This window comes from Schistocerca gregaria, chromosome 3 (genome assembly GCF_023897955.1).
Source record: "Schistocerca gregaria isolate iqSchGreg1 chromosome 3, iqSchGreg1.2, whole genome shotgun sequence".
Classification (NCBI taxonomy): domain Eukaryota; kingdom Metazoa; phylum Arthropoda; class Insecta; order Orthoptera; family Acrididae; genus Schistocerca; species Schistocerca gregaria.
Window position 1 is genome coordinate 497,453,131 of NC_064922.1, and position 12,318 is coordinate 497,465,448.

General features: G+C 38.5%; 1 protein-coding gene across 3 annotated transcripts in view; it reads left to right on the top strand.

The window, feature by feature from the left end:
- The window catches only part of LOC126356194 (pentatricopeptide repeat-containing protein 1, mitochondrial-like), a 72,633-nt gene extending 63,924 nt beyond the window's left edge, over nucleotides 1–8,709 (top strand). For 2 of the 3 annotated variants that reach the window (XM_050006977.1, XM_050006980.1), the window contains exons 8-11: nucleotides 947–1,051; nucleotides 7,499–7,629; nucleotides 7,763–7,937; nucleotides 8,356–8,709. In XM_050006977.1, coding sequence (XP_049862934.1) covers nucleotides 947–1,051; nucleotides 7,499–7,629; nucleotides 7,763–7,937; nucleotides 8,356–8,499 — 555 coding nt within the window. In that variant the 3' untranslated portion in view covers nucleotides 8,500–8,709. Of the gene's footprint in view, nucleotides 1–946; nucleotides 1,052–7,498; nucleotides 7,630–7,698; nucleotides 7,938–8,355 lie in introns of those variants that run through there. The other variant, XM_050006978.1, reaches the window with a different exon arrangement.
- Nucleotides 8,710–12,318: the final 3,609 nt, after the last annotated feature.

The following is a 12,318-nucleotide window of genomic DNA, read 5'->3' on the forward strand; positions in this document are numbered from 1 at the left end:
GGGGGGGGGGGGGGGTAAAAATTGTAGATGGGGACCAAGAGATGAATCCAGTAAGCAAATTCAGAAGGATGTAGGTTGCAGTAGTTATTCAGAGATGAAGAGGCTCGCATAGGATAGAGTAGAATGGAGAGTTGCATCAAACCAGTCTTTGGACTGAAGACCACAACAACAACAATTGTAATTTACAAAAATATCATTAGCCCACAACCTAATTGTGTAAGTATAAGTAGATTGCAATTTCTTATTCATACCAAACAGCACTTCTGGTATCCATTGCATCTTTGTTGCTGAAAGCATGGTCAAAATTCAGCTTTGTTTACAGCGGGAAATAAATGAAAAACTAGAATCTTAATGCCTACCTCCATTTCGCTCCTCACTGGCTGTCTTTATTTCCCAGAACTCATTGTGATGGTTATCAACGTGTACATGTCAGGTAAAATCCGCGGGCATCATATCTGCACTTAACCATTCTTATTATCTGTAAATTTATGTTTTTATTGTTACCTTTCCTACAGTGTTTTATTGTTATCTAGGTTGCATTGATTACCTTAGCTGTGTATTATTTACTTTGTCCAAACTATGACAATTTCAGTAGCTTTATGGTGGTCAAAGACAGATGACTAAATCAAGAAAAGAAAATAAAGTTGATGTAAAGAGTTAACACATTGCTTACTATAGTTGAGTTGATGTAAGGTGATCCCTGACAATTGCAGTGGGCTGGGCACAGCAGCTTCACACGCTTCCAATAGCATAATGTGATTTTGTTGTGCCTATGGCAGTTCCTCATTGTTCTCACAGCTGTATAGATGGCTATTATTCACACCTGCAGCCATTTGTGCTTCACAGTTGAAAACTGACAATAGTGCTGCTAGCTGTTAGGGAGCTTCTTAAGCTGTCTCAGCTTTAGCAACTATTGGCATTGTTATTTATCAAAGTTTCTTTGCAGGAGCTGATGTCTGCCATGAAAAAAAGTGGTATTAAACCGGATATTGATTTCTACAATATGTTAATAAGAAGAAGAAATGTGAGAGCTGACTACAAAGCTGGAAAAGTAAGTTTCCCCGTAGCTTGATGATACCCTCATGAGAAATTGTATTAGAGATGGCGTCTGTGCTGGAGAGAGAGCACTGCTGTTGACATGGTGAATGGCGCAGTTTGAAAATGGGATGTTGTCAGATCTTATATTGGCTGTCAACAAGACTGTGAAATGCAGGATGAGCAATATACTTAATATCTGCCCACTTGATCAATGCCAAGTAGTGAGTCCGATGTCTGGGACACTCCAGTACTGAGGTTGTACAGGTTTTCACATGTCACTGTGTCAGCATTATCACAAGTAACTTGATTCAAGGAAAACTTCCAGCGTCATAGTTAACTGCTGTAGTTCCACTAATTCCAGTTTAGATGATCTTCATCATAAACCATTAAAATAAACCCATTTTTCTGCCAATCTACCATGCCAATAATGGTTACATGCTACAATTTGATCTACCTTTCCTCTCATTGTCTCATTATAAAATATCTAATCAGCCGTACACACGCAGAACAACCTGCTTATTTATTATGTATAGATTTGTATGTTTGTTTTATAGCCTACCATTAAGATTGGTAAACACAGCAACAATTAAATGTTTCCAGCTGGAATAAATATTACAGTATGTAAATTAAGGATGAAAGGAAGATTACAGTTTAAAATCCCATCAACAACAGGGTCATTAGAGATGGTGCATCATCTGTATTAGGGGAATATGGGGAAGAAATCACACATTTGCCCTTTCAAAGAAACCATCCTGTTACCTTAAGCAATTTATGGAAAGCATGAGTAACTTATATATGGATGGGCGGACAGAAATAAGAGCTGATTTACTCCAGAATGAGAGTTCAGATTGTTTTGGAGCCATTTCTTATTGTTGCTGCTTTGTATTGCATCTCCCTCATTTGAATTGTCAGTGCACTATGTTGGGATTGCCTCTTTTCATAATTTCAATTCTATTTTATCTTTGTGGGTCGTTTCTTGGTAAAATTTATTAGTTTTTTACTTGACAGTAGGAAATGACTTGCAGGAGATCTAAAACAGAGCAGTTGTGTGTTGGATTTTGATGTCCTCCACACCACCTCTTTAATTTAATGAATAATAGGCTCATGGTAATGATTAGGTCACTTGCCACACTGCATTCTAACCCAGAAAAGTACAACACTTCAGTGGTGATAAATTTCAGTTTATATACATTACTACCCAACTTTGGAACACTTATGTCTACATAGGAGATAATGGCTTTTTGTAATTCAAAAGCAACTCCATTTTAGCAGCATTACTTCATCACAATCATCGTCAGCAACTGTTGCTGCTGTCCAATGTCTGTTCCTGAATATAGGTCTCCTCTAGACATTTCCACACCATTACAGTCTTCAGCTGTAAGCATCTGTACCCATCTTACATTAAAACATCATTGCAATCCTCTGCTATCTCTTAGAATCCAGCAGAGACCTTCCTTGGTTCCTCTTGCAACCCCTCCCCCCCCCCCCCCCCCCTCTCCCTTCCAGCTTCCTTTTTCTGTGCTATGACTTCATTAGATCCTTATTTAAGCTAGGATTCCAGTGCTCTAACCACTGGTACTTTTTATGTTTTTTCTTTTGACTTGTGTCAATCCTGTCAGCTTCCCCAACTGATTTATTTCTTTACTCATAATTTTTTTGATACATTTAAGTGTCTTTTCAATTTCCTGCCTTTGCATGTTCATTCCCTCTATTGTGTTTCTCAGCAGGTTTCTCTGAAAAAAGACTGAAAGGATGAAAAAATAAGATCAAATAAAAAAAAGAATACAATAATCAAAACATGTGACAAAGGATTAAAAATAAAAAAATTATATCACGTGATAAAATTTGAACTCAAGAACTTTTGCACACCCAGACTGTATCTTAACCACTATGCTACACTGCCACTTAACATCAGAGCATTGTATTTATTCCTCTTCAGAACCAGTTGCAGCAATGATTTGCTTCCTTCAAAAAGTTTGGCCTCATGCAGTCTTGCGTGGAGCTGATCTACTGTAGACTGATGTCTGTGATGACAATAATTGAATGTGTGATGCTGAATCGTGTCCTGTGCGAAAGGATCCAGTTGTGATGTATATATTCTTAGCTACATTTACGTAAGTTCAGTCTGTTTCTTATTGTCCCGGGACTGTAACTGCACACTTCGTTGAAACTTTAGTCAAGAAGTTTCTCAGTATTTATGGATCTTAGCCAAAGTGCTAATTCACACTCACTGATCCATTCCATAGTTCTGTTACAGCTTGAGAGTTGTCTGTATAGTAATATCCACTTCTGAGACCAGCTAGTTCCTGTGCCAAATTGCAATCCTATTTCCCATAGGCAGTTGGTCATAATTTTTGGCAAAAATCTTATACATTATAAAGAGACGTTTTTCATGTCTTGCCTGTCACCTTTTATGTCGAGTAGGACAAGTTCCAGTTACCTAGACATTCAATAAATCATTTTGCAAGTACTGTTTGTTTAACCTATTCTCTAGCATTAATTACTGCCATTGAAACATCATCTCCAAGTGCCCTTGTATCATAATTCAGTTGGCTTATTATAAAACTCAAACCTGGCATTACTTCAAGAATTTCTTTTTTAATTGTCAACAATATGGAAGGGACAGATTGCTAGGGCACTGAGTCACAAGACAGGCACAATGGAACAGAAGACTAGAGATGTTTTAAGCTTTCGGACAAGGTCCTCCTTCCAAAGTAGAAAACTCACACTCATTCACAGAACAACAATTCACACACAAATGGCCACTGTCTCCAGACACTAAGACCCAACTCCAATTGCATCTGACATGAGCAGCATTATGGTTAGGGTGGTGGTATGGGTCAAGGAGGACATGAGGTGGGGAGGGGGAAGAGTAGCAGAGTAGGGGTAGGGATGCTGGCTGTGGGAGCTTGCAGGGATGTGGCAGAGACAAAGTAGGGCTGCAAGAAGAGGAAAGGTGTACATAGGATAGTTGACAGGATAGAATGCATGAGTGGAAGTAGGGAAGGGGATAGGTGGGTGGAGGACAGGAATTGTGAAGGTTGAGGCCAGGAGAATTATGAGAATGTGAGATATGTTGCAAGGCGAGTTCCCACATGTCCAAGCAACTGAATAGTCCAGCTGTCTCTTGACCACAGTTTGGTGGCGGAATACAACTGTGGGAGGGCTGGGGAGGATAGTGAATTTCTTATCAGTGTTATAAATATGTTCATTATTTTGTGCCAAAAAAAACAAAAGCTTGGATCAGTAGACAGAAACTGGTAACATTTGAAATGTGGTGTTATAAAAGGTTCACACCTTAAAGCAGTGTCTCAGAACCCTCGATTACTCACGGTATAACCAGACGGGCGTAGGCTGAACACGGCACACCAAAATGTCTGTCCCCTCAAAATCCTGTGAATCTTAATATAATTATGAATTATTGCATTATTGTTGTATTATTATTATTATTATTATTATTATTATTATAAAACAGGAATATACTCATTCATTTATTAACAAATCTTTAACTTTCATTCACTGTAGAAAATAGAAATTTCTGATATGACTTTTAAAGTAAATAATACTACTTGTACATTTAGCTAAGCTGCTTGCAGATGATTGATTTGTTGACAAAACAAGCCTCATTTCTTCATTGGTGGATTTGAGTCTCATTCTCTTTGACATTTTAATTTTAATTAATGTTGAGAAGCCCAGTTCACTCAAATATGTAGTTCAAAATGGTAATAGCACATTAATTGTCATACCAGAGATAGCTGGGTATTCACAGCTTATTGATAACCAAGATGTATCCAAAGCCACTTTGAAAAACTTTATTTCAATATCCTGTCTGCTTTCAGATCTGCTAGTTCCCCTTGCAAGCCTAAACCCAAATTATTTAGGAGATATTTGAAATCAACAAATAAATCACAATCTCATTCTAAATCTTCAACACTCCCTCCAAAGTACTCTTTGAAATTCTGCTGCAAGAATACTGAATGTTTTTTAATTAAGTCTGTCGTCATCTTTCATCATCAGTAAGAACCATACAGTTGGAAACAACTCACACAATCCATTTTCAATTGTCTGTATCCACAAATTTAACAAATACTTGAATATTATCCATACTAATCAGAATATTTTTGTTTCTGTTTTGCATTTTTCTGTTTTATTCATTCAAGTGAGTAAGAACATCAGAAAGATATGCCAATAAGATACCCATTCATCATCTGCAAAGAAATCCACATACTTATGTCACTCAGTAGTAAAAGTGCAAGTACCTAATCTCCAAGTTAAAATTTTCGTGTTAAAACTTTACCATGACATAATCATTGTACTTCTGTATGTAGCAGGAGTGTAGTGTGCTGTGACCCCATTTCTTGACACAAAATGTTAAAAAGCTGCATGTTTAAAGGGCCCTGATTTGATGAAATTCAATTACTACTTCCTCTATCAGAATTTTCAGAGAAGAATGCAAAACCTTGCGACAATGGCTTTGCAGTGTATGAGACAAGGTCAGTTTATAAGTTAGGATTTATTTTGCAGACTTTACCCACGAATCCTTTCACTTGGCCTGTCATAGATGCAGCTCATTCTGTACAAACACTAACACAATCCTCCCACATTAATTCTTTATAGACCAAATATTCATTAGTCACACAAAATATTTCTTCAGGAGTTGCTCGTTCAAGTAGTTATGTGCAAAAAAATAAGTCACTTACAGTTACAACCCCATCAAAATACCTTATGTGGGAAAGAAGTTGTGCTATCACCAATATCAGTGGACTTGCGTTGAAGTGATTATTTTCTCCTACAAAATGTCATCGTCGTCACTGGACATGTCACTAACCAGATGGCTGATTGTGTCAGTAGAGAGAGGAATTTTTAAATTCCAGTAGCAGCTTCTGAATCAAGGTCTATTTTTACCATTTTTTTACATCATGGGCATTAAAAACATTTCTGCTGTTGTGGATGGTTTTTTTGGCCTTTGTGATAAGTTCGGCCACCTTATAGCTAGCTTCCTGTATTTTTTTGCGAAAAATGTATCAATATAGTCATGAGCTTCACTTGTTTTATTTATTTATTTATTTATTTTGATCCAGCAACCAATGAAAACAATTCACATCTTCATTTAACAGGGAGGAATGTTTTGTTGACAAATGACACTTTAGTTTTTTCTGAGAACCATAACAGCATTACTGAGTTTTCCACCACATACAACACACTCGGGTATTGGGCGTGTTTCGTCACCATACCAAAAAAAGTAAGATCAATAGTTCTCACTATATTGCTTTTCAACTACATTCTTTCTGGTGAAAGCCTGTTTGGCCAAAAGCTTTGTTTGATAGTCTTTTTGTGGTGTGTATGTGCAACTTCACTGTATGGTGAGTAACAACTATGCCTTTCATAATATTGTCACTGTTCCATCCTGGATTTTCCACTGTTAAATTATTTGTTAGCAGCTTTTGTTGCTGTTGTGTAACACCCTCATTCTTCACACTAAACAAAAACCACACATGTGAAGAATGTTCATCTCTAAAAGGATCCCTGCACAATCTTGAGCAATGTTTTCTGATATGTACAAAGCTTTGTTTTCTTTTGGGTCTTTGTTTTTCCCTCTGACTCATCTATGGTACAAGATTGCTGAAGCATGGAGAACAATAAGCTCTAGATGAGGTCTCATAGATCTCACCTATTGTCTAGGGAGATGCGACCTGTATCCCGAGGTGCCATGGTCTCCTTCTACGAATTATACTTATTTACTTGTCTTACATGAGATTTCTGATTGATAATTACAATTTATTTCTACTGTAATTGTAGTAGGGAAGTTCTGGTAGAATGTGGCTACTTTAGGAGTAAAGGAGACTCTCACCGAAAAGGAAAAGTGTGCGTCCAGCCAGCAGTATGTAGGGTCATAAGTGACAAGTGTGTGTGTGTGTGTGTGTGTGTGTGTGTGTGTGTGTGTGTGTGTGAAAATTTATTAAAAAAACTAGCAAGTTTTATTTCTTTTTTCCATATTTTTGTTGTAAATTTATTCCATTATAACAAAACTTCACTGAACGCTATATGCTACTGTTCTTAACTGAGCTGTGCGATTAGCAATTTAATTAAACCTTGAGCCATTTTATGTGCCTACTGTCTTATGATTGACATGTGAATCATCTTGAAGTAAAATTGTCATGACCAACCCATACAGTCACTCACTACAATCACTTGCCAACAACTGCCAACCAACCCATACTACCTGTGGCACTAAAAATGGGACAAAATACATTCATTGCTGTGCCCAGAGATGTAATTCTACTTATTCTCACAACTCACCGATGCTATTGCCTGTTAAGCTGGTTTGCACATACCAATATTTTGATGAGCTGTGAGAACAGTAACCTTATAAGATCTACCACAGAAGTGCAATCATAAAAAAAAAATAGCATAGACCATCCTTTCCTACTAGTTCATATGTAACTGTTTGATGTTTCAGGAAGTCCTTACAATTATCCAACAGGAAAAATTAATTCCAAATGTTATGACCTTTGGGGTTTTAGCAATTGGATGTGAAAATGAAGTGGATGCCAAGGTACTTATGGAGGACATGGAGTCAGCAGGATACAGGTAGCCATTTCATTTAACTTAGTGTTCACAATAGTTCTACAAATAGAATGTGTATTATTCCTGTTTTAGAGTACTTAATACTTCTGCAGTTTTATGGACAACTTCAGTGTAAGTACTTTGGAAACTTTTTAAGGATGAATGCTGAGATAATGGGTGCCATGTTACACAATGCATGTATTAGACTCAACTTCAGTTACATAAATACTGTGTTGGAGATTATGAAAAAGAAAGACATCAGTCCAAACCTCAAATTCCTTGAAAAACTGGAGCTGTTTAACATCAGATGTGTAAAATTATTGAAAAACAAGGTATGTGAAAAGTTACATTTTTAATTATTGCTTTATCTGAAGTGCTTTGCCAGTGTTCGCCAGTAATTTAATAAAATGAAAATCATTTGCCCAGTTGTTACTTCTGGTTAGGTGGGGAGTAAATTTCATTATATTGATTACATTTATAGGATGTTGTTTCGGTTGCTTGGACCTGATGCAACATCAGTCCATCGTCTAAATTTTTTACATTCCAGAACTACTTGCTTCATATCCTGATCTGATTGTATTCCCATGTGGTTTTTTTTTTTTTTCAAATAAAATAGTGACTCATTTCAGTAAAATACTGCCTTCTTTTGTTAACTAACAGTAACAAAAATGTTTACAGTATAGGACCAATAAATAATAAACTTTGTGTTGTAGGAAATCACAAATATTGGTGTATGGTGGTCTTTTGCAGACAAAATTGGCACTTGTTGAAAATAGAGCTGAGTTCGAAAACAACTTAAAAAATTTCATGAAGTATTACAATACTTGGAAGAAAAATATAGTACCTGAAGCAGAACAGCATCCTTGGAGGCAGTACAGGAATAACACTGTGTAACACAGAACATCCACATGATAATTCTATTACCTATCATCAGTGTTAATTGTATTTTCATATAAAATAAGTTCAGTTTAATCATAGAAGTATTGCTGTCCTGTTGAAATAAGTAACCATCTGAATATGTACTCTAATGTTAACCACTATTTTTAAAACCATCAGAGTATCAAATACAAAAGAGCAGAAATTTTATAGGACACAAAGGCACAACCATGAGCTTTTATCAACAATACTCTAATCCTTGATAACTTCATGTGATGACATCTAGTTAGACATTTGTAACAGTCTTTGGTGACAATCCATGGCTTTTTCTGGGATTCAGCAATAAAAAGAACTCTTAAAAACAAATACCAGTACTCAGAAATGAATGTCCCCCTTGCCCCCAAGTAGATCAGGAGACGGGATAAAGGAAGAGCAATGAGGTGTATCAGAGTTACTGGTTATGGCATTTCAATGTGACAACAAAGCTTCATTTGAAATGTGTGTAAGTTCACATTATTGTATCAAAAGGGAAGATATGTGTAAATTATTCAAAAACCTTGCTGAATTTCCCTTCAGCAAAGAGTGTTTAATAGGTAGAAACTTAAAAGTAGGCCACTACTGCTATTGGCCAGTGTTGCGGGGGAGACAGGAGTGCTACAGGCTAAAGTTTTCTATTGTGCTAATCAATGTCCATGATGTTGCTCCTTGAAATACAGGGTGTCCACAATGAGACTCCAACATTTGAACTCGTGAAATCTGAGAGGAAACACAATTTATTGACGAACAAATACAGGGAAATCATGCAGCAGCTCATCAAGTTTTCGTACACAGGTGGACAGAACAGTACACTTGAACATGGGCGCCACGGGTAGCGCGAAGAACATCAAGTCTATAATCGATTTCGTGCCATGTGTAGCAGAGCATCTGTTCTGTGACAGAGTTGATGACAATTCTCATGCGCTGTTTCAAGTCTTGCACGTCCTTTATTGGTGTAGCGTATACCCGGTCTTCCACATAACCCCACAAGAAAAAATCGAGAGGAGTTATGTCGGGTGAACGTTGCGGCCAAGACCTAACAAAATTAATTAGGGTTGGAGAATAACTGTTTAGATACTCAAAAGAAGCATCTGCTTCTACCTTTGATAAAGTGGATACTGATAAATTTCATCTGTTGATGTGATGCTTCAGGTGATGATGGCATGCGGCTTATCTGCAACATTGAAGCAGCCAGTGACTTCTAAACTCTTAGAAAAAATAAAAAAAAGAACCAGAAGGAGCTGGACTATGCAATGTAGCTGTTGGTTGCAATGTGGGGGCCAAAAATTTGTTAAGTATGGAAGCAGCTTAAGCTATCCACAAATGAAATGTATTGCGCAAACCCTGCTGATCATAACAACACAGTGTGGATTTCCCTTAGTGTACCCACTGTTAAAATTGCTACAATAACCACTTATTATATGGACTCACTGCGCTAGATGACTTAATTGTAACAAGAAGTTAATAGAAGATGTACAGTATCAACAGAAGAGCAATCTTTCAGTTGAATTTCAGATTTCACAGAATATTTCACTGAATATTACCTGATGTTGCGAGGGCTCAGTTAATTAAGAATTACCCTGTTACTGGTACTCAGCTTCAAGAAGTCTTCAAACTGTGACTCTTCGATAATTCTTCTTATTAATAAAATATCCTTGGGTTTTAGACCAAGGTTCATGGCCTTTCAGCAGAGATCTTCTCTGTCATTGTCAAATGGTTGACTGTCGTGTGGATGCCGCTGCCACGCTTGTATCGCTGTGCTCTCACCAGTGACGTCACTAGTGCTCAGTCCCACACCACTATGGTAATGTGTTTCTACCGTTTTGTGGCTCAATAACATGGAAGATTAGCTCGCTCCTGAAGAAAGAAAAAAATCACCACAGTCTTCAGGCCCCCAGCAAAGATTCGGCAATTAATTATGCACTATGCTGAAAAATCAGCTGTAGCAGAACACGCACTGGAAAACGGATACCAAATTGCATTTGATGAGACTTCTGTTACTAAATGGACCACTGTTACTAAATGGACCAACAGCTTTTGAGATAGTATAATAAATGAAGCAATAGAGATCAAAATATCACACAACATCCTCAGTAAAGGTGATGGATTGCAGTTGAGTATGTTCTGAGATCCTGTGATTGGGGAGTTGAAGCAGGCACGGCTGTTGCACCACCAAAATATTGCCATATTTGATGTAGGAGTGAGCATCAGTGACGTCACTGGCGATGGGCAAGGCTATACAAGCACAGCAGTGGTATCCATACAACAGTCAATCGCTTGACAGCGGCAGAGGATATCTCTGCCAAAAGCTCGTGGGCAATTAACCACTTAATGTGGGTGAAGCCTGGGAATATGTTATTAATGGATATCACCACAAGCGCACGGCATGGCACAAAGCCCACACAGAATATCTCAGACAAATAATAGAACATATCAAACAAGACTTGCTTCCTAATAGATCCTCATCCATAGTAATTAAACGTTAAAGTTCTGGTCAACTTTTCTGAATATACAAACGAACACATCTTCTGCTAATAAAGGTTGCTCATTTATATTCAAAATTTGTATCAATGAAATGATTTATTTACAAAATCACTGGGTAGAAAATTTGTGGAAAACCTCGTACCCTACATCTGTTGTAAAGGAACAAGCGTTTAACTAATGAACAGTTTCCACTTACAATAATTCAATGTGAAAATAACTTTAATTAGTTATAGTATACTCTATAAATTGTGTTCCAGCCAATATCTCTGTCTTTTTCCTTTTTAGTTTAATCAAAAGTCTGTATTCAACATATACAAATGTAAAGGATGATCCAGACAATATGGGATTTTACTTTATTATATGGGCTTCCAAACGGTAACTTCATTTTTCCATTGCGGCCAAGCCACAGCCGGCTGTGTTAGCTGCCTGTAAATTCTTTTGTCCCACAGTTTAGCAACAGGAAGTCAGCACTGAGGAAGGGCACCTTGGCCACGCGCCTCCCTCATGTGCTTACGAGGTAATGCCGCCCCAGGCATTGCTTAGCAGGCAACGCTCTGGAAAATTCCATGCCGCCCACATGTTTTTCTCGGTCCTGACCAATCAGGGCGGAGGAAGCCGCATGGTGCGTCGAATATACCCAGCCGCCCGTTGCCGGGCCCACTCTCTTGTATTCTTGTTCACCCGCGAGTCAGATGCGCGTCCTGTAGCAGTGTAGACCTTCCCGCTTCTCCAGGTACTGCAGCACTGCGGACTTAGTTTCGGCAGACAACAATTTTCAGTAGCTTTGCGAACTATGTCTCGCCAAACTGTACGCTCTGGCTCACCCTCACTTCCCTAGGCTATAACCCCTTTTTAACATACTTTCGCCAATAAATGGCCTTTATCTAAAAATTACCCTGTTCACACCATAACGCCCACTGGCTGCCCATACACCCATCTTGTACATTTGGTGTCAGAAGTGTGGATCCGTTCCCGTAGCAAGACTTTGTCTCTACACTAAACTCTTACCGGCAAGATGCCGCCCTATGTTTGCTCCACGTGGGCCGTGGCTGCTCCAGTAAACACGCACAGAGTGCGCACTGCAGCCCCCGCTAGTCAGCCACGTGTGCCAGACGCCGCCATGCTGCCCGTTACCTGAGTTTGAGGGGGCCTGCGCTGCGTGACTGGCCAGGTCACTGTCATCCATCGCCATGCCACCCGTCACCTTCGTGCCAGGGGCCTGCTGCCATTGCAAACTGGTCGAGTCAGCGACATCCGCCGCCAACACAATTAGTACTGCCCCAGGCGTTGCTTAGCAGGCAATGCTCTGGAAAGTTC